This window comes from Eulemur rufifrons, chromosome 7 (assembly GCF_041146395.1).
Source record: "Eulemur rufifrons isolate Redbay chromosome 7, OSU_ERuf_1, whole genome shotgun sequence".
NCBI lineage: Eukaryota > Metazoa > Chordata > Mammalia > Primates > Lemuridae > Eulemur > Eulemur rufifrons.
The window spans coordinates 286,469,881-286,492,611 of NC_090989.1; the positions used below are offsets into that span (position 1 = coordinate 286,469,881).

Here is a 22,731-nt window from a genome sequence, read left to right on the forward strand (position 1 = left end):
GGGCTTGGAGCTACGTTTTGGTCTTTTTTTCAGTCCACATCTCTCAGTACCGGTGTAGCTACAGTACCTAAAGTTTGCTTTTCCTGCCTGGTATTTTTTTCTTGGCTTCATTGTTTTGATCTCAGTGTGCTGCGTGCTGAGCTTCGTGCTGCCTTTTATCTTTTGTGGGGGTGAGCAGGGCGCACGCCAGTCAGGAGGGTTTCGGGCTGGAGCTCTGCACCGCTGGGCCTCACAGCTTGCTTGTTGAGTCCAGAGCGCCCGGCCCACCCTCAGCCTCCTGCGTCGGGGTGTCCGGGGGGAGCCGGGGGTTTGCCGGTCGAATGACTTCCCAGGTGGGGCCGTAGCGGCTGTCCTCGGGCAGCACTCTGCGAACTTCTATGATTGACCAGTTCCTGGGCATTTTATCGTTGTCTGCCAGCAATAATGAATTCATCTCTTCTTTTCCTTATTTCTTATTCGTGTTCTGTTGTGTTGGTGAGAACTCTTGAGACTATATTAAATGAGAATTATCATGGCAGTTCTTATTTTGTTATCTGATTTTAAAGAAAATCCTTCATGATAACTGTGGGTTTGTTGATGCTCTTGAGAGTGGATTTTGTGCATAGAAAAGATTTTTCAGAAATTACTATAGTTTCTAAAAATCAACATTCAATTTATTAAAGTTAGAAGTCCTAAAATTTCTTTCTTTTTTAAACTTTTAGAGTCAACTTATGAAAAATTCTGTTTATATGTTTAGCAGTTTTTAACAATCACTTTCAAGGAGACTCTAGTATTTTGTCCCATTTTATAAAGTTAATGTTAAACATTTCAAATTTCAATTATAAATTTACTATAACCAGACCCTCGTAAGTACTTAAGTATTGTCCATTGAGTAAATTAAAGTTATAAGTATGGTGAATCATAAATTTGCTTAAATGTTCCAATACTTCTCACAAACTTATTAAGTTTTCAACTTAAAATTACAAGTCTAAGTCAATTATTCCATTAGATATTTTAAATTAGAGTCACAGAGCTGTGATGCTTTATGCAGTTGTGTGTGTGTTCTGATAAGTTCTTAATCATAACTCAAATATTAATGCAGAAGGTTTGATTTTCACAAACATTGCTATTCGTAATTCTAAGTTAAATGTGCTGATCCACCGAGGAAACCGTCAGCTTCCAACAGATGGAATTCAAATTTTGTTCCCGGGTCATTTCTGGGTTGCCTTGGCACACGCGTTGGCTGGGACGGAGACCAGACGCTGTCCGGAAAGGTGGCTGAGCCGTGGCCGGGCCCGTCAGCCCAGCACCGGGTCTGGGAGCCTCGGCAGCTGCAGCCCGGCCGCAGTGCACTCCACGGGCCCCTGGCACCATTTGGGTGGATTTTATGTTTTTATGGCTCTTAAGAGCGTAGCTATAACCTGGCCTGGGTCTAAACCCCTTTAATTCTTCACTAAAGAAGAAAAGTTGTTTTCCTTCCCAGAGCGGCACGGAGACTTCCCCGTGTGACACTGAGATCCTGTGGCTTTGCCAGCACGATCCCCACGGTCGGTCGCTTCATTGGCATTCGAGGGTTTGTCAGCGTCGTGATGCCTGGAGACAGCGACGCTGCAGGGCTGCAGGCGGGGGAAGAAATGGCTCCTCCTCCTCCGTTGTTTGTCTCTTCGCGGGAGGGCGCCGGGGCTGCCCTGTCTGGGGCGCTGGTGCGTGTCAGTCTGGACCTGGCTGGCCACGTGCCCGTTTGCTCTGACACGTGTGTCCCTTTACGTGTGCTTCCCTGTAAACCGGCAGTTGGCCTTGCAGCTTTTCCTGAGAGAGAGAAAATGTTACAGACGTGACTGGCGTCTTCTGGGTACAGGCCCCGTCGGGTTCTCCTCTCTTTCTCTCTCCTTCCTTCTCGCCTCCCGTGGCTGCAGCCGTCCTGACGTGCGGCTCCCACGGCGGGGCTCGTGCGGGGCTTTTCCCGAGTGTGTCTGCGAGTGCGGTTGGCGGCTGCGCGAGTGGGCGTGTGTGTTTACACGCAGATGCGCAGCCATGCACCACTTGCCTTTTCATCCCTCAACATGGTTTAACATTTTTCCGTGTTACTGTGTGTAGATTTATTTCATTTTGCGTGCTCGTTCAGTGTAACTGTCGGGTAATGCTCCGTGGTGTGTGCACCACAGCTAATGGCTCCTCCCTCCTGTGGGGCGGGGTCTGCCGTGTCCAGCTGGCACTGTCGCAATCACCGCGGCCAACGTGCCTTTACTCGCCGTCCGCTGCGCGGCTAGAAGCGGTTTCTTGAGTCACAGGGATGCTCGTTTTTGGATTTCCTATAAGTAACCAAACACTCTCTGAAGTGATTCTGCAATTTTCTCTTCCAGCAGCAAAGCTATCAGAAGAGACATCACCGGCTTCAATGTTTGCTCGACTGAGGGTGTGAGGTGGCAGCTTTTCGTGACTGTAATTTGAATTTTCCTGATTGCCAGTGGTTTTGAGCGTCTTTTCGCTTTTGTGATTTGTTGATTTTTCTGAGAGGTTATTTGTATTTCTCCTATGAAATTGTGGGGATTTTTTCTATGTTTTGGAAACCAATTCTTTGTCAGTTATATGCATTGCAAATTTCTTTTTCTTTTCATTTTCTCTATAGTAACTTTTATGGCATAGTTTAAATTTTATCATAGTCATATTTATTAACCTGTTACTTTGTGGTTTGTGATTTTTTGTGTCTTCTTTAGATGTGCTTCCCTGCCTCACAACCCTAGAGCTGTTATATGTTTTTTCAAAGTTTAAAAGTTTGCGTTCCACACTTTGATTCATCTGGAGTTTATCTGTGAAGGATGTTTCCCATTTCTGCATGTAGATGACCAGGTTTTCCAGCGTCATTTGGCGACTGCCTCGTGATTTGTGCTGCACTTTGTCGAATACCAGGTTTCCGTATGTTGGGGCTGTTTCTGGGCTTTCATTTCTGTCCCTTTCCAGGTCTAACACTGTGTAGTATTGACTATTTTAGCTTTATCATAAGTCTTTGAAACTAAAGTGAGAGCCAGTCTTGCATTTTGTTATTCAACATTGTTCCGACTATTCTTTTTTTTTTTTTTTTTTTGAGGCAGAGTCCTGCTCTGTCACCCTGGCTAGAGTGCTGTGGTGTCAGCCTAGCTCACAGCAACCTCAGATTCCTGACCTCAAGTGATCCTTCTGCCTCAGAACTCCCGAGAAGCTGGGACTATAGGCGCCACCATGCCTGGCTAATTTTTCTATTTTTAGTAGAGACAGGTCTTGCTCTTGTTCAGGCTGGTCTTGAATTCCTGATCTCAAGTGATCCTCCCGCCTGGGCCTCCCACAGCACTAGGGTCGCGCCACCCGGCCTCCTGATTATTTTTGACTCTTTGCCTCTCCATATGAATTTCAATATGAGTTTGTCAAATTCCACCAAGACTCTACTGAGATTAAAAAATAAAAAGCTTTATTGAGATATAATTCACACACCACACAGTTTTCTCATTTGAAGTAAATGAGAATATTATACAAGTAAATAGTATATTACATTATTAATTTTTAAAAATTGTGGTAAAACATATATAACATGAAATTTGCTATTTTAACCATTTTAAATGTACAATTCAATGGCATTAATTATATTCATGTTGTGATTCCCAAACCTTTTCATTATCCCAGACAGAAACATTTCTTTTTTTCTTCTCTTATTGCCTTGGCTAGGATCTTTATGTGATATAGTTGGTTTGTATGAATTTAAAGAGAAATGCTGTGAATCAGGGATCCCCAACCTGTGATGAGTTGTATAATTATTTCATTATATATTACAATGTAATAATAATAGAAATAAAGTGCACAGTAACTATAATGTGCTTGAATCATCCTAAAACCATCCCCCCATCCATGCCCCATCCGTGGAAAAATTGTCTTCCATGAAAACGGTCCCTGGTGTCAAAAAGGTTGAAGATTGCTGCTCTAAATGGTTTTTATTAGATCTCATTTGTCAGTTTAAGGAACTTTCCTTCTATTTCTGGTTCTTTTGATTATGAGTGACATTGAAATTTTATCAAATATTTTTTCTGCATTTTTTGACTATATAGTTTCTATTTTAATGTGGTAGATTACATTAATAGTTATACTAATAATGAACTATTCTTTTATTCTGGTGACAACCCAATTGGCCATAATATATTCTTAAAATATGTACCTTTGAATTTGATTTACCCTAATATCTTATTTAAGATTTGTGTTCTTAATTGAGATGTGTATAACATTTTCTTTCCTTTTTCTAGTTTTGATGTTAAGATTATACTAGCATCATAAAATGAGTTGGGGAGGATTTTTTTTTTTAATTCTCTGAAACAGTGTGTATAACCTGGAACCTAGGGGGTCATCTGTTCTTTGAATGTTTGTAGAACTCACTTATAAAGTTGTCTAGGTCTGATCTTTTGGCAGGGGAAACCTGAGTCCAGTTTTATTGTTTTTAGTGGTTTTGATAGGCAAAATTCTAAGGTGGCCTCCAAGATTCTCATCCACTTTCTGTGCACCCTGATAGTCATCTCCCTTTGAGTGTGGAAAGAATTTGTGGGTAAGATGGGCTATCACTCCAATGATTAGTTTACTACTCAGTCGACTTTGAGTTACTCAAAAAGGAGATTATTTGTATAGTACTGACCTAATAAGGTGAACCCTCTCAAGGGACTGGGCCCTTCCAGAAGTCAGAGCGCTTAGAAGGATGAGAGGGACTACTGAGATGGCCAGGCAGCAAGGACCTAAGAGTGGTCTCTAGGAGCTGAGTTCTTTAGTTTGATATGCTTTTTTTTTTTTTTAAATATCCAAATGGAAATGTTTAAAAAGCAGTTGGATATATGAGCCTGGAGCTCCAGGTCTGGGTTAAAGATGTAAATTTGGGAGTAACAGGCATACAGTGGTGTATGCCTATTGGGTAGATCCTATACCGAATGAGCCCTGGGGCATCCACATTCTGAGTTTGGTAGAGAAGGCAGAGCTGGTGAAGGAGACTGAGAAGGTCCCCGGGGAGCTGTAGGAAAACAGGAGAGGGGTGACCCCAGACAGGAGACGACAGCCTTTCAAGGAGGAGACTTGACCATTAGAATTGGCAAGAGGAAGGCTTGACGGCATTTTATTGGAGAGGTGAGGATGAGGACTCAGGTGGAGAAAGCCAAAGAGAGACCAAAGGGTAAGGGAGTGGAGAGAGACATTTTCAATGAGTCTGGATGTGAAGGGAGCAGAGAAATGCCCTATGGTAGGAGGCAGATATGGAATCTCTTGTTTTGTTTTTAAGGTGGACACATCGGGGTGTGTTTTTGTACTGATGGAACTGGTCCTGGCAGCTTTTCTGAGTCCTCTGAACCCTTGATCTCACCTTCCCAGTGCTCCCTTCCTGTGCTCCTGAGATTAAGTGTAAAGGGTGGTGTGTGGGGTGGGTCAGGAGTCCCTCGGGCTCCATCTCACTCCCACCCACTCACCACCATGTCTGGAGGCAGCTTGGAGTGCAGCCGGGGTTGGCATAGGGACATGGCTCAGGCTTGGACTTGGTTGGAGGTTTGACTGGGGGACTGGGTTGGAGGACGCGGTTGGAGGACAGATTCACTGCCAGGCTGGGGCCGCTCAGAGGTGGTGCCTTTGCACTGGAGGCACGGTTGTGTGGTGAGTCATTGCCAACGTCCCTGCGAGGGCTTCTGGACTCAGTTCTTACCTCCTTTTACCTGGCAAGCCCTGCCCCCTGGGCTAGCCCTTGGCTGGACACTGGGGACACAGGCATGCAGGTGTCACTGCTCTTGGGAGAAAGGACGCAAGTGGTGGGAGGAGCGTGTTCTCTTCCAGATGTGGTGTGGAAACCTTTACCTCCTTCTCCTTGTTCCCGCCAGGATCCTTGCCACGGCCGGCACTGATTTCGACCTGCGAACTCTGAGGGCTGTGCGGGTGCTGAGGCCCCTGAAGCTGGTGTCTGGGATTCCAAGTGAGTCCAGCTAGGACAGGCCTGCGTCTCCCCGAACGCCAGTCTCCTCCGCCGCCCTCGCCGTGGCCACAGCCACAGTTCAGCCCCTGACTAGTCCCCTTTGGCTTTGGTGACCATGAGTTTGCCACTTTTGTCCCCAGGGAACCAGGCCTTTTCTAGTCCGTCCCACTCCAGGAAAGCCCAGGGGGTGACTCTGTTATTTTGCCCTGACTTGGCTTCCCTAGATGGAACCGTTGTTCCCCCTCAAATACTCTGTTGTATTTTTATTCTCTTTGCTTTTCTTCCTGGGGTTAAGGAATGGATGAGAGGTTGACCGAGGTGATGAGGTAGGATGACTGGAAAATACTCCCAGGCCACAGAGGACCGCCTGTCTCTTGGCTCAGGCTTGGCAAGGCTGCCGGGGACTGAGACCAGCCCTAAGATGTGCTCCTGGATTGGGCTGCTCCAGGAGCCAAGCGTGGGCAGGAGGATGGCCAGGGTGACCTTGTGAGCCAGTGACCACCTTGGGTCATTTCTTGTGCTTCAGTCCAGTGGAAGTTTGGTTTTAGGTCCTGTGGACACCACTACGGGAAGACCATTGATTGGCTTCTGTTCTGCCCTGAGACCCTCCAGGCAAGGGCCTTGGCCTGGATCCAAGAGCTGGGGTTAGGCTGGAGGGGGGCAAGGTCAGGGGTTACAGCCTCAGCCCAGTTCCTCTGGCCTGGACCCGCTCATGCCCTGTGCCCAGTGATGAAACACTTCCTGGGGGCAAGTCCTCCTGCCTCACTTTCCCCAAGTTGTGTCTCTTAGGGGCTCTATACTTCCCACCCAGGATCCCCTGCTCTTGGCTCCCAGCATTCTCTGCTCTTCCCTCCCAGGATTCCCTCATTTTCCCACCCAGGATCCCTTCCTCTTAGCTCCCAGCATTCTCTGCCCTTCCCTCCCAGGATTCCCTGTTCTTTCCTCTCAGGACGCTCTGTTCCTGTCCCACCCTCAGCCCTCCGTAGACCATAGATCTCACCAGCCCACACTCCCCATCCCAGACTTGATGCTCTCACGCCCCCACGTCCTCCTCCCCGACTTTGTGCCACTGCTCAGCCCACCTGTCCCTCGGCTCTGCCCCACGTGAGTGCTCACTCGCTGTCCTCCTTCCCCCAGCGCTGCCAGCTCTGTCATTGGCCTCGTCAGCACTGACCGCTCAGCACCTGGCCCAGGACGGTGGGCTCTGCCCTTCCTTGGGTTCCTGCTGTTCCGCGCATGCCCCACCCCGCTCCCTGCTCTGCCCGCTTTGCTCCCTGACCTGCCCTGCTCTGCCTGCTCTGGCCCAGGTTTGCAGGTGGTGCTCAAGTCCATCATGAAGGCCATGGTTCCGCTGCTGCAGATCGGGCTGCTCCTCTTCTTCGCCATCCTCATGTTCGCCATCATTGGCCTCGAGTTCTACATGGGCAAATTCCACAAGGCCTGTTTCCCCAACAGCTCAGGTGAGGCCTAGCAACACGCCCTGGGCTCAGACGAGGACCACGGACTCGTTCCTCAGGAGATGGGCACTGTTCTCGGTGCCAGAGGGCCTTCCAGGTGCCGGGCCAGTGAGGTGGAGCTTGCATTCCAGTGGGGGACGTGGACAGTACCCTAATAAGCACAGACACGTAAATGTAATAATTATGGATTGCAGTAGCTGTTAGGAAGGAAACAAAACAGGCATTGGGAACAGGATAATTTGGGGCCTGCTTTACGGAGGGTGGCCAGGGGAGACGTCTCTGCTGAGGTGACTGTTACGCAGCTGCTGGATGCAGCGGGAGGGAGAGCCCTGCGGCCGCCTGGCCAGAGAGCTTCAGTTACAAGGATGAGCAAGTGCCCAAGCCCAAAGGGATGGACGGCGAGAGCAGAGAGGAAGCGGGGGTTGGGGGGGGCTTCGCGGCAGCTGAGAGCTCCGAGTCTCGTTCTGAGAGAGGCGGGAAGGCAGCCGAGGACTTCTGATCGTTGTGGCTGCTTGTGGAGGCGAAGGTAGAAACAGGTGAGTGGGGAGAGTCTCTCCATTCGGGAGAGGTGACGGCGGCTGGGGCCGGGTGCTTGGTCGGTGGTTGTAATGGGTCAAATTCTGGCTGTGTTGTGTAGGTAAAGCCACCCGGGTTCTCGGAGAGACTGTGTGTGAGGTATAAGAGAAAGAAGAGTTAAGGACGACACTAAGATTTGTGGCTTGAACTGCAAACGTGTTAAAGGAGAAAACCCATGTGATCATTTCCTAGATGCAGAAAAAGCCTCTACTAAATTTAATAAATCATTCACAATTTTAAAAAACCCTTTTTTTAAATTTAAAAAAATTTTTTAGCAAACATTGCCTGATAAGATTAAAAACAAATTTTATTAAACTGGAAATAAAATAATTTTCTTAAATTTCCCTAAAACTTCCTGCAACATCGTACCTCATTGTAAGTCTCGAGAGCTTCCCTTTAAAGCCGGGGAGGAAGCCGGGGCACACAGTCACGCCTGTCCACGTGGCACTGGTGGGCGTGGCCAGAGCCATGAGACAAGAAAAAGAACAAAAATCCTGCCTAGCGAGGGCGAGGAGGGAGGAAAGGAGCTGTTACTAACTGTTCCTAGTCTTCTTCACAAGCACTTGTCGAGGTGTTTGCAAGGGAAGGGGTGACCTTGCGTGGTCAGTTCTGCCTTCTAACCACGGGAGCATTTGCATTCCATCCCAGCAGTTCCTCGGAATCTCCCTGTTTCCATGTGTTGTTACACATTTTCAAAAAAGATTTTTTCAGCCCTTTTGTTAGGCTTTTGGGAGCGAAGCGGGCAAACGTGCTCCTTGCCGTCTTGTTCCAGAGATTAGCAGTGGTTTTCTGGTATTTCTTTAATACGTGTTTGTGTGGTCCCTGGCTGCCTGATGGGCTGCAGGTCAGTAGAGGGGCGTCCACCCTGGAGGGGTGCGGTGAGGTCTGGGCCAGGAGGTCTCTGGCCTTTCCTGGGCACATGCGGGGTTGGCTCTAGGTCACCCTGCCTTACAGGCACTGCACTGCACAGTGGCTGAGATGGCTTGTCCTGGCCACGGGCCTCGCTGGCTCCAGAGTGGCAGTCAGCTCTGTGTGTCAGGAGGATTTTGCTGGCAGTTTGGCTGTGAGGGAGAGGAGGAGCCAGGTAGGAAGAATGGGAGGCTAGGAGTTTGTTGTTTCTGCCTTTAAGATGCATGGGTCCTGAGCATGTTTAGGTGACGATGGGCAGGTCCCCGGGGGACGGAGCAGCTGACCATCGGTTCCTGAGAAGGCGGCTCCCGTGCTCAGGTGGAGACAGAAGCAAAGCCACAGGGCAGGAGCCAGGATGGGGGTGGGAAGTTGGTGCAGCGTTTCTGTTGGTGCTTGGCTCCTGCCCACCTACAGCGAGTTCTCCAGGGTCCGGCATCCCAGTGGAGGTTGGAGAGTCTGGTGTTTCTGAGCTCAGGGTCTGCTTCATTCTCCTCCTCACAGATGCAGATCCCGTGGGTGACTTCCCCTGTGGCAAGGAGGCCCCGGCCCGGCTGTGCGAAGGGGATACCGAATGCCGGGAGTATTGGCCAGGACCCAACTTTGGCATCACCAATTTTGATAACATCTTGTTTGCCATCTTGACGGTGTTCCAGTGCATCACCATGGAGGGCTGGACCGACATCCTCTACAACGTGAGTTGCATCTTGGCTCTGGGCCTGGGGTGGGCCCTGGAGCTCCTGAGTTGGCACCTCGAGGGGTCCCATTTGGGGTGCACCTCTGACCCAAGAGGCTCTGCCCAGCCCTAAGCTCCTTCCTGCACCCTGGGATGAAGTGCAGCCTCTTCCCCCAGACACTGCACCACAGCCTCCACCGTGGTCAGTCTCAGCTCAGACTTGGACATGACGGTCTCCCTTACGGAAGCAAAACTGAGGGCTGAGTGGTGGAGGTCAGAAAGGAAAGTTCCAGAGAAGATGCTCCTGTTGCTGATGGTGAAGACCGCAGCACCCATAGCTAGTGCTCACTGTGGCCGTGCTCTGAGTGAGCCCCTGTGTGATGTGTTTTATTCCTGTTGACTCATCGGATCTCGAGACCCCCACTGGACAGATGGTGAAACTGAGTCATGGGGAAGCTAGTTTGCCCAAGCCCCGACGAGTTCACTTTAACCGCTAGCTGTGCCGCCCTGCCAGGGTCTTCTAGATGGAATCAGGGGACAGTGGAGCCTGCTGACATCTCGTCGTGCCCAGGCTGCCTGGTGGAGGCAGCGCAGAGTGAGGTTTAGGGCTGCACTGGGAGGGCTCGGGAATGCTGCCCTGGGGCGTGCCTGGTGCCCGGTCTCACTCCCATTTCCCCACCTGGGGCTGTTCTTGGTGGATTCTACCATCCACTCCTGAGCAGACCTCGGTCGTCTTTGTATGTGAAGACTCCCCTGCTACCGTCCGTCCCTGTCTGGGAGAGTCCCGTGAGCCGCCAGAGCACAAGATTATTAGGTTGGTGCACAAGTAATTGCAGTTTCAGACTGTGTTTTAAATCATTATAACTCGGCTCAAACTCATCTTTATTAATCAAAATAGGAACCATCATAATCAACACATTTTTGCCAACAAGAGATAAGTTTGTTTATTCCTGTAACATAAAAATCTGTGCTTGGGGATTCAGCGAACCCTTGGGAAGCATTTTCTGCATCCTGCTGGTTGTGGAAGCGTTTTCCCTGCAAAAAGTTGTCGAGATGCTTGAAGAAGTGGTAGCCGGTTGGCGAGAGGTCAGGTGAAGACAGCAGATGAGGCAAAACTTCGTAGCCCAATTTGTTCAACTTTTGAAGGGTTGGTTGTGCGATACCTGGTCGGGCGTCGTCACGGAGAAGAATCGGGCCCTTTCTGCTGGCCAGTGTGGCTGCAGCGTTGCAGTTTTCGGGGCATCTCACCGATTTGCTGAGCAGCCTTCTCAGACTAACGGCTTCACTGGGATTCAGAAAGCTGCTGTGGACCAGACCAGCAGCAGAACACCAAACGGTGACCGTGACCTTTCATTTTGGTGCAAGTTTGGCTTCGGGAAGTGCTTTGGAGCTTCTCTCGGTCCAGCCACTGAGCAGGTCATCGCTGGTTGTCCTCGCGTGTCACAGTCCTCAAGAAATGGTTCCTTGCTGCGTACAAGAAGAGAAGACACCACTCCAAAATGACGATTTTTTTGATTTTGGTCAGCTCATGAGGTGCCCACTTATCGAGCTTTTTCACCTTTCCAATTGCTTCAAATGCTGAATGACCATAGAATGGTCGACCTTGAGTTCTTGGGCAACTTTTCATGTGGTTGTAAGAGGACCAGCTTTGATGATGGCTCTCAACTGGTCGTTGTCACCTTCCGATGGCCACCGCTGCGCTCCTCACCTTCAAGGCTCTCGTCTCCTTGGCAAAACGTCTTGACCCACCACTGCGCTGCACGTTCGTCAGCAGTTCCTGGGCCAGATGCGCTGGTGTTGCGAGTTGTCTCCGCTGCTTTACGGCCCATTGTGAACTCGAATAAGAAAATATTGGGAATTTGCTTTTTGTCTAACATCATGTCCATAGTCTAAAATAAATATAAAATAAACAGCAAGTAATTAGTCACTAGAAAAGAAACCTAAATCAAGAAGTGTGCATGAAAATGATGTATAACACAATCACAGTAATTTAAGAGTGTATCCCAATAGCAAACGGCAAATGTCAACAATGCTAAAACCGCAATCACTTTTGCACCAACCTGCTAGGAGCTTTGGGAGGTGGAAAAGGAACGTTCGCAGGAACTGGGGTCGGGGCGGCCTGGCTGAGGGACTGTCCAGATGGGAGTAACCAGAGGGCGTGTTCTGCTCAGGCGCTGCCTGGAGGAGGGGCCAGGGGCACAAGGTGCTGTGACCTGGGCCCTGTTACCTATTTGTGCACCGAGGGTGAGGCTTGGGCCACTGCGCCCGTGAGTGCCAGTGGCAGGTGGGTGGGTGGGCGCCAGGGAGACACTGGGACTCTGCGCCTTCTCCGTGAGTTCCTGGGAACCCAGGCTGGTCCTGGGGCTGGGCATTCAGCAGGTGCTTGATAAATGCTTGCTGACCTGGCTCATTGAGCTTGTTGAGCAGGCACATGGCAGGTGGGGGGTTCAGGAAAAGCTGGCCCCAGGTCTGTTGAGCCAGATTCCGCCTTAAGTGGGAGTCGTGTCTGGAGACAGGCTCGTCTGCCTGCCTGCGGGGACGAGGGCCGGGGACAAAGGCAGCGATGAGGAGCTCGGCTGTTCTCTCCCCACAGCCAATCAAGGAGCCATTTCCACAAAGACAGACGCTAAAAATAGCTCCGGGCTGGCCACGTCCCCGCCAGCTCCACCCAAATGACGGACTGTGTGACCAGGTCTCTGCAGCCCGCGGTGCCACTGGGGCTTGGCCAGTGGCTGCAGATGACTCGGACCCCCGCCTGGTCTGTGCCCGGGGGAGGTCGTGGCCCTGAGGGCCGCAGAGGCTCCTCCCACGCTGGGCTGCCTGGTGCTGGGCGCTGCTCCTGCTGCGAGGAGCGGAGGCCGCCCACACACGGGGCCCCCAACTCGGGCAAGGGCTGTGGAGGACAGAGGAGGAGGAGGAGCGAGCGTGGCGAGGGGGGTGCTGGGGGAGCAAGGCCTGGGGAGGTCTAGGGAGACATGTGCCGATGCCGGGGGGCGACGCGTTGAGAGTTGGGGGGCACCAGGTGCCGTGGTGGTAATGACGGCCATGAGGCTGACGCCATGCAAGACCCCAGGGCAGGTGGCCAAGGACCGCCAGGATGTCTCCTCCAGGGGGACATGGGGCTTTTGTCAGAGACTAGACAGGAGTTTTGAAGAGGACTCTTTGGAGACAGAGCCCCCCTCCTCCCTGCAGCCCAGCGAGGACGGCTCCTGCGGCCCCCTCAGATAGATGCTCCCTCGAGGGACAAAACCTGGGCTGTCTGTGAGCAGAAGCCACTGGCCTGCAGCAGGGGTGGAGGGCGAGAGTGGGAAGCAGACTCACGCTGGGGTCAGGGTGGACGTGTGTGTGTCTCCCAGGCCAGCGGTAGCCAGGCGAGAGTGGGCAGTCGGGCCCTGGGGAAACGATGAGGAGAGCGTCTGGTCATAGTGGACCGCTGAACGGTGGTGGCCGTGGGTGGGGCAGCGTGGGGGCTCTGCAGCTGGGGCAGAAACGGCTTGCCTGTGCTTTGAACGTGCGTGGAGCTCGGGGGGCTTCAGAAGAACACACAGAGGGGCCTCGTGAGAGACAGACGGGTCAGCAGCAAATTCCTGTCAGGCCCAGAGAGAGGAGATCGTCTCCCACAGCGACACGCGAGGAAGAACGTGCCTCCCCCCCCCCCCCCCCCCCGCTTTGGTAGCACTGGGGTCAGCGACCCTGACACGAGCTGAGGAAGGAGGAGCCATGCGGGGCTTGGGGGAGCAAAGAGCGGCTGCGCCTTCCTGTCCCGCCGGCAGGGCAGGTGCCGAGGGGCGCAGTGCACCGGGCAGGTGCCGACGGGCGCAGCGCACCAGGCAGTGGTGCCAGCCGGGCCTGGGCACTTGCAGTTGCTAAACTGGGACCGTTTTCAACTCCACGTGATTGCAGAGCTTTCACCCAGGGTTCATTAGGGAAGTCGTCAGGCTCGTCCAGCAAGACTCTGTCTCAAAAAAAAACGACAGGTGCAAATGCTGTATTTTGATGACAACGCAAACCGGCCTTGCTCATGGACTGGATGTCCAGCGCCCACGTGCGAGAAGCAAAGGTGATGGGACGTGAACCACCGGAGACGGTGGAGCCGTGCAGGAGAAGGGAGAATCGGGACAGGGCGTTTCTTTGTTTTGTGTTAGCGGAGGGTGGTGGTGGGACTCGCGATTCTGGTAACTATTTCATCCAAGTGGAGGTGTCGGGTGTGCAGTCGGGCATTTGCGAGGGAGCTCAGAGGGGACAGTGGGGCTGAGGCTGTGTCTTTGAGGTCATGGACTCAGGGACAGTGTTTGAAGCATGGGGAGGCTGACGTCACCCGGGAAACAAGTGTGGATGGAGAAGCGAAGCCCAGGGACCGGGCCCTGGGAAAGTCCCCACGTTCGGAGGTCCGGTGGGAAGGAAGGAGCCGGTGAGACAGACGGAGGGAGCTTCCCGGGGCGGGAATGGTGCCTGTGCCGTGGAAGCAAAGAGCTTCATGACAGCGACCGACCGGGACAGACGTAGCTTCTGTTTCTCTGGGATGGATGCCCAGTCGTGCGTGTTTCTGGGTTGTATAGTCGTTGCTCGTTTAGTTTTAAAGCTAAGACTTTTTACATTCCTGCCAGCAGTGTATGGATAATGCATTTTTTCTGCGTTCCTGCCAGCACTTGGCGGTGCCACTGTTTCTATTTCAGCCATTCCGACAGGCGTATAGTGAGGTGTCGCTGTGGTTTACCTGCGTTTCCTAACGGCTGGCGATGCCATTTGCTGTCTGTACATCATAGGTGAAATGGCTCCTCATGTCTTTGGCCCGTGTTCTGTCTGGACTGTTCTTTTACTGTGGAGTCTTTAAGTTCTTTATGCATTCGGGGTCCTAGTTCTTTGTCAGATATATGTTATAGTTTGCAGATACTTTCTCCTCGTCAGTAGTCGTCTTTCCATCGTCTTCACCTGGTCTTTCGCAAAGCAAGCATTTTTGATTTTGATGAAGACTAGTTTATCAGTTTGTCCTTTTGTGGATTGGGCCTTTGGTGTCAAGTGTAAGATCTCTTTGCCTAGTCCTAAATCCTGAAGATTTTCTTCTATTTTTTTCCTAAAAGTTGTATTGTTTTATATTTTAAATGAAAGTCTATGATCCATTTTGAGTTAATTTTTGTATAAAGCATGAGGTTTAGGTTGAAGTCCTTCCTGCCTCCCTCTTCCCCCACCTCACTTCCCTTCCCCTCGCCTCCTCCTTCCCTCCCGCCTGTGGGTGACCAGTTGCTCTCAAACCGTTGCCGACAGGGCTGTGACCCTCTGTTGAACTGCTTTGCACCTTTGCGGGAAGCCAGTCAGGCCTGTCTGTGGGGGTCTATTTCAGTTCCCCTGATGGATGTGTCTCTCTCTTTGCCAGTGACGCACAGGCTTGATCACTGCAGTTGTCTATAAGTCTTGAAATCAGGTAGACCGATTGTTCCCATTTTATTCAATTGGGTAGAACTGACATCTTTACTATGTTGGGTCTTCCAGTCAATGAACGTGGTATGTCTCTCCATTTGTTTAGATCATCTTTGATTTCTTTCATTTGCATTTTGTAGTTTTCAGCATACAAGTCCTATATGTGTTCTTTTTCACCTTTTTAATAATTTTTTTTATTTCAACATATTATGGCGGTACAAATGTTTGGTTTATGTATATTGCCCTTGTCCCACCTGAGTCAGAGCTTCAAGCGTGTCCATCCCCCAGACAGTGCGCACCACACCCATTAGGTGTGAATATACCCATCCCCTTCTCCCCGCTCCCATCTGCCTGACACCCCATGAATGTTACTATCATATGTGCACTTAAGTGTTGATCAATTAGTACCAATGTGTTGGTGAGTACATGTGGTGCTTGTTTTTTCATTCTTGTGATACTCACTTAGTAGAATGGGCTCCAGCTCTATCCAGGATAATACAAGAGTTGCTAGATCACCATTGTTTTTTGTGGCTGAGTAGAACTCCATGGTATACATATACCACATTTTCTTAATCCACTCATGTATTGATGGGCACTTAGGTTGTTTCCACATCTTTGCAATGGTGAATTGTGCTGCTATAAACATTCGGGTGCAGGTATCTTTGTCATAGAATGTCTTTTGTTCTTTTGGGTAGATGCCCAGTAGTGAGATTGCTGGATCAAATGGTAGGTCTACTTGTAGCTCTTTAAGGTATCTCCATATTGCTTTCCACAGAGGTTGCACTAGTTTGCAGTCCCACCAGCAGTGTATGAGTGTTCCTATCTCTCCACATCCATGCCAGCATTTATTGTTTTGGGACTTTTTGTTAAAGGCCACTCTCACTGGAGATTAGTGATATCTTGTTGTGGTTTTGATTTGCATTTCCCTGATGATTAGAGATGTTGAGCATTTTTTCATATGTTCATTGGCCATTAGTCTATCTTCTTTTGAAAAGTTTCTGTTCATGTCCTTTGCCCACTTTTTGATAGGGTTGTTTGATTTTTTTCTTGCTGATTTTCCTGAGTTCTATATAGATCCTAGTTATCAGCCTTTTATCGGATGTGTAGCATGCGGGTATTTTCTCCCATTCTGCAGGTTATCTGTTTGTTCTTGTGATAGTTTCCTTGGCTGTGCAGAAGCTTTTTAATTTGATCAGGTCCCATTTATTTATTTTTGTTGTTGCTGTGATTGCCTTTGGGGTCTTCTTCATAAATTCTTTGCCTAGGCCAATGTCTGTAAGAGTTTTTCCAACATTTTCTTCTAGAATTCTTATGGTTTCATGCCTTAGGTTTAAGTCTGTTACCCACCGTGAGTTGATTTTTGTGAGAGGTGAAAGGTGTGGATCCTGTTTCAGTCTTCTACATGTGGCTATACAGTTTTCCCAGCACCATTTATTGAATAATGATTCTTTTCCCCAGTGTATGTTTTTGTCTGCTTTGTCAAAGATTAGATGGCCATATGAGGATGGTGTTATATCTGGGTTCTCAGTGCTGTTGCATTGATCTATGTCTCAGTTCTTGTGCCAGTACCATGCTGTTTTAGTTACTGTAGCCTTGTAGTACAGCTTGAAGTCTGGTAAATTGATGCCTCCCAATTTGTTCTTTTTGCTTAAGATTGGTTTTGCTATACGGGGTCTTCTCTGGTTCCATATAAAGCATAGAATTATTTTTTCTAGATCTATAAAAAATTATGTTGGTATTTGAGAAGGGATTGCATGGAATCTGTAGATCAGTTTGGGTAGTATAGACATTTTAACAATGTTGATTCTGCCGACTCAGGAGCATGGTATGGTTTTCCACCTGTTTACATCCTCTGCTATTTCCTTCCTCAGTGTTTTATAGTTCTCCCTGTAGAGGTCTTTTACCTCCTTAGTTAAATATGTTCTAGGTATTTTACTTTCTTTGTTGCTATTGTGAATGGTACTGAGTCTTTGATTTGGTTCTCAGTTTTACTGTTGTTGGCATATAGGAATGCCTCTGATTTCTGTACATTGATTTTGTAACCTGAGACTTTGCTGAATGTGTTTATCAATTCCAGTAGTCTCATAGCAGAATCTTTGGGGTTTTCTAGATATAAGATCATATCATCAGCAAAGAGTCATTTTGTTTTAGAAGTTTTTATTCTGTTTTCATAATAAAACACTGTGGCCTCAAGGAAAAAAATTTGTTTCTAGTGTGGCAGTCAGTGTGTTAAAGGAAGTGTCAGGGAAGCATGGAGTCCAGCCTGCCAGGTGCCAGAGATGCCTCCAGGTTCTGACCTCTGGCCACTGGCTTCTGCCACTTGGGTGTGGTGGTCTTGTAATGCCTAGGCAGCAACACAAAATGGCGTTGTATTTTAAATCTCACTATCCACATGTTCACTGCTAGTATGTGGAAATACAATTGATTTTTGTATTTTGATCTTGGATCCTGGAGCCTTGCTGAACTCACTTACCAGTTCTAGGAGATTTTTTTGTAGACTCCTTGGGATTTTCTATGTAGGTAAACACCATTTGCAAACAGGAACAGTTCATTTCTTCTTTCTGATCTGTATGCCTTCCCCCCCCCCCCATTTTTTTTATTGTGGTAAAATACAAATAACATAAACTTACCATCTTGACCAATTTTGAAGTGTACAGTTCAGTGGTATTAAATACATTCATAATGTGTGACCATCACGACTGTCCATCTCTATAATTTTTCATCTTGTAAAATGGAAACTGCACCCATTAACATTAAGTCCCTGTCCCCCTCTTCCTCAACCCCTGGCAGCCACTGTTCGACTGTCTGTCCCCGTGACTGTGACCACTCTAAGTCCCTCCCATCAGTGGAATCGCACAGCGTTTGTGACTGGCTTATTCCACTTAAGTGTCCTCAAGGTGCACCCAGGCTGTAGCATATTGTGGAATTCCCTTCCTTTTAAAGGCTGAATAGTATTCCATTGCATGTATAGACCGTATTTTGCTTTTTTCATTTGTCAGTGGATACTTGGGTTGCTTCCACGTTTTAACTCTTGTGAATAACATGGGTATACAAATACCTCTTTGAGATCTTACTTTCCATTCTTTCGAGTATATACCCAGAAGTGGAATTGCTGGATCTTATGGTAATTCTATTTTTAATGTTTTGAGGAACTGCATGCTGCTGTCCACAATAGCTGTACTATTTTACATTCCCACCAGCAATGTACAAAAGGAAGCCACCAATTTCTCTACATTCTCACCAATGCTTGTTATTTTCTGTTCTTTAGGTAGTAGCCATCCTAATGTGTGAGGTGGTATCTTGTAGTTTTGGTTTGCATTTCCCTGATAATTAATGGTGTCAAGCATCTTTTCATGTGCTTATTGGCCATTTGTTTATTTCTTTGAAGAAATGTCTATTGAAGTTCTTTGCCCATTTTTTGATTGAGTTTTCTTTGTTGTTGAGTTTTAGGAGTTTTCTATGTGTTCTGAGTATTAATCCTTATTAGATATATGATTTGCAAATATTTTCTCCCATTCTGTGTGTTACCCTTTTACTCTGTTATAGTGTCTTTTGATACACAAACTTTCTAAGTTTTCATAAAATCCAGTTTGTGTATTTCTTGTTCTTGTTGCCTATGCCTTTGACGTCACATTCAGGAAATCATTGACAAATGCAAAGTTGTGAAGCTTTGACCTAGGTTTTCTTCTAAGAGTTTTATTTTTTAGATATTACATTCAGATCTTTGATCCATTTTGAGTTAATTTTTGTATTTGGTGTTAGGTAAGGATCTAAATTCGTTCTTTTGCATGTGTATATCCAGTTTTCCCAGCACCATTTGCTGAAAAGACCGTCCTTTTCCCATCAAATAGTTTTGGCACCCTTGTCAGAAATTATCTGCCCATATATGCAAGAGTTTATTTCTGTTCTCTTCGTTGGTCTGTGTGCCTTGATCTGTATGGATGCCTTTTACTGCCTTTGCCTGCCTGACTGCACAAGCTAGAACTGTCAGCACTGTGTTGTGTAGGAATGGTGAGAGCAGACATACCTGCCATTCTCCTCCTCAGGAAAAACCATTTGGTCTTTCACCATTAAATACAACATCTGCTGTAGGGTTTCTTTTTAAGGGGGTGTAGATTGTTCTCTATCAAGTTGAGGCAGTTCTCTATTCCTAAGTTTCTGAGAGTTTTTTTTTTTTTTTTTTTTTTGAGACAGAGTCTCACTCTGTTGCCCAGGCTAGAGTGAGTGCCGTGGCGTCAACCTAGCTCACAGCAACCTCAAACTCCTGAGCTCAAGCGATCCTCCTGTCTCAGCCTCCCGAGTAGCTGGGACTACAGGCATGCACCACCATGCCCGGCTAATTTTTTTTCTATATATATTTTTAGCTGTCCATATAATTTCTTTCTATTTTTAGTAGAGATGGGGTCTCGCTCTTGCTCAGGCTGGTCTCGAACTCCTGAGCTCAAACGATCCGCCCACCTCGGCCTCCCAGAGTGCTAGGATTACAGGCGTGAGCCACCGCGCCCGGCCTGAGAGTTTTTTTTTATCATGAATGAGTGTGGAATTTTGTTAAATGTTTTTCTTTTTTTTTTTTTTTCTTTTGAGACAGAGTCTCACTCTGTTGCCCAGGCTAGAGTGAGTGCCGTGGCATCAGCCTAGCTCACAGCAACCTCAGACTCCTGAGCTCAAGCAATCCTCCTGTCTCAGCCTCCCGAGTAGCTGGGACTACAGGCATGCGCCACCATGCCCGGCTAATTTTTTTCTATATATATTTTTAGCTGTCCATATAATTTCTTTCTATTTTTAGTAGAGATGGGGTCTCGCTCTTGCTCAGGCTGGTCTCGAACTCCTGAGCTCAAACGATCCGCCCACCTCGGCCTCCCAGAGTGCTAGGATTACAGGCATGAACCACCGCGCCCGGCCTGTTAAATGTTTTTCTGTGCTGATATGATCATGAGGTTTTTCTTTCTTAGTATGGTAACATGGTGAATTACATTGAGTTTTGCATATTGAACCAGCCTTGCATTCCTATCATAAATCTCACATGGTCACAGGATATAATTCCTCTTATATGTTGCTGAATTCTATTTGTTAATATTTGTACTGAGGATTCTTACATCTGTATTTATGAGGTATTTTGGTCTGAAATTTCTTTTGGCCTGTTTTTGGTTTTGATATCAAGTTAATAAACAAGCTTCATAAAATGAATTGGGAAGTATTTGCTCCTCTCTTTTCTTGAAAAGATTGCATAGAAACGTGCTAAGTCTTTTAAAAATGTTTGGTAGAATTCTGTGAAATTGTCTGGGCCTAGAGATTTCTTTTTGGAAGGATTTTATTTTAAATAACACTTTAGTTGGGATATAATTCACATACCACAAAATTCACCATTTTATTTTATTTTTATTTATTTATTTATTTTTGAGACAGAGTCTCACTCTGTTGCCTGGGCTAGAGTGCCGTGGCATCAGCCTAGCTCACAGCAACCTCAAACTCTTGGGCTCAAGCGATCCTCCTGCCTCAGCCTCCCGTGTAGCTGGGACTATGGGCATGCGCCACCATGCCCAGCTAATTTTTTCTGTATGTATTTTTAGTTGTCCATATAAGTTCTTTCTATTTTTAGTAGAGACGCGGTCTCGCTCTTGCTCAGGCTGATCTTGAACTCCTGAGCTCAAACGATCCACCCATCTCGGCCTCACAGAGTGCTAGGATTACAGGCGTGAGCCACTGCGCCTGGCCAAAATTTACCATTTTAACGTGTACAGTTCAGGGTTTTTTTTTTTTTTGTATGTCCAAAAAGTTGTGCAACCATCATTATCTCATTTTAGAAGATTTTCATTAACTCTCTCACTAACGGTGAGTCCTCACTCCTCCAGGCCCCCAGCCCGACCACCTCTGACCTTTCCATCTCTGTTGGTTTGTTTAATCCAGATGTTTCATGTAAAGGGAATCATATAGTAGGTGGCCTTTTGTGTTTTTATATCTGTGTTATAACAAGTATAAGTATTTCACAGCTTTTATTGTCAAACATGATTCCGTTGTGTGTGTCTGGCATATTTTGTTTATATTTTGTCAGTTCATGAGCATTTGGACTGTTCTCACTTTTAACATCATGAATAATGCTGCTGCCAACATTCGTGTGCAAGTTTTTGCATGGACTGTGTCTCCCTCCACTTCCCTTGGGCGTGCTCCTGAGTCGGACAAGTCCTTTCTTTGTCATTTCCATGCTGTTCAGAGAACTTTCACTAGCCAATTTTCTAGGGGAGTTCTGGTGACAAATTCTTCTAGTTTCCTAGTTTGTCCCAAGAATGTCTTGATTTCCCAAAGGTTGTTTTTGGTGGGTATTTGTGTCGGTTGACAGCGGTTTTCTTTCAGCACCTGGGAATACGATGCCACTTCCTTCTGGCCTCCATGGTTTCTGCAGCGAGTTTTTGAATTGTTTTCTCCCTGTAGATGTCATTTTTCTCTTGCTGCTTTCGAGATTTTTTCTTTATCTTTAGTTTTTAGGAGTTTGACTGTCTTATTGTCTTACTGTGGGTTACTTTGGGTTCCCCTGTGTAGGGTTTGCTCAGCTTCTTAGATCTGTAAGTTTGTGTCACTTGCTAAATTGGGAAATTTCCTTTAAATACTCTCCAGCCTCCTCCTCCTCACCCTGTGCTCTGGTGATGACAGGAATGTCAGGTCACTGGTTATCATCCCACAGGTTTTTGAGGCTCTGTTTTTTGTTTTTTTTTTTTCCTCTGTGTGTATTAGATTTGGTAATTTCTATTGTTTTCTGATCTCTTTTACTGCTCACTTATTCTTTTCCAAGCCCCCTTCATCGTATTGTTGTACCTTTCCATTGAGATTTTTATTTTGATTATTGTATTTTTTACTTTTAAATTTTCTGTTTGGTTCTTTGTCATATCTCCTATTTATTTGCTGGGACTATTTCTTTGTTGAGACTTTCTGTTTTTTCATGTGTTTCAAGTGTGTTCATAATTGCTTTTGATGTAGTTTTATGATGCTGTTTTAAAATCTCTATGTACTTCTGTCATCTCGGTGTGGGCCTCTGCATCCGTCAGCGTCCCCCAGAGAAGCAGAACCCACAGGGTGGGTGTGAGGTGCACAGAGACGCAGCACAAGGAATGGCTTACGCTATGGAGGCTCTGAGTGCGAACCCGTAGCTGAGGCCAGCAGGCTCGAGAGCCGTCTGCACACAGGAGAGCTGGCGGCACAGAGGCTGGGAGGCGGCGGGTGGATCGTTTGAGCTCAGGAGTTCGAGACCAGCCTGAGCAAGAGCAAGACCCTGTCTCTACTAAAAATAGAAAGAAATTAGCCAAACAACTAAAAATATATAGAAAAAATTAGCCGGGCATGGTGGCGCATGCCTGTAGTCCCAGCTACTCAGGAGGCTGAGGCAGGAGGATCACTTGAGCCCAGGAGTCTGAGGTTGCTGTGAGCAAGGCTGACACCACGGCACTCACTCTAGCCCAGGCAACAGAGTGAGACTCTGTCTCAAACAAAACAAAACAAAACAAAAAACAACAAAAAAAAGGTGATATGCTGGACACTCAGGCCGGACTGGTCTTCAGCCGAGTGAGGACCGTCCTCACGATGGGGAGCAACCTGCTTTGCTCCATGGATTAGAATATTAATCATGTCCAAAACACTCCTGCAGAAACATCCAGAATAATGTTGACCGAGTATCTGGGTGCTGTGTGGCACAGTCACGTTGACACATTAAATTGACCGTCAGAGCATCTGTGAACGATCTTTTCTCCTTCAATTTGTGCTCTTCCTAG

At 47.6% G+C, this 22,731-nt stretch overlaps 1 protein-coding gene across 2 annotated transcripts in view; it reads left to right on the forward strand.

The window, feature by feature from the left end:
• Window positions 1–22,731, forward strand: part of CACNA1B (calcium voltage-gated channel subunit alpha1 B) — a 187,868-nt gene that overhangs the window by 28,636 nt on the left and 136,501 nt on the right. For both annotated transcript variants that reach the window (XM_069477199.1, XM_069477200.1), the window contains exons 4-6: window positions 5,847–5,938; window positions 7,246–7,398; window positions 9,382–9,572. In XM_069477199.1, coding sequence (XP_069333300.1) covers window positions 5,847–5,938; window positions 7,246–7,398; window positions 9,382–9,572 — 436 coding nt within the window. The remainder of the gene's footprint in view (window positions 1–5,846; window positions 5,939–7,245; window positions 7,399–9,381; window positions 9,573–22,731) is intronic.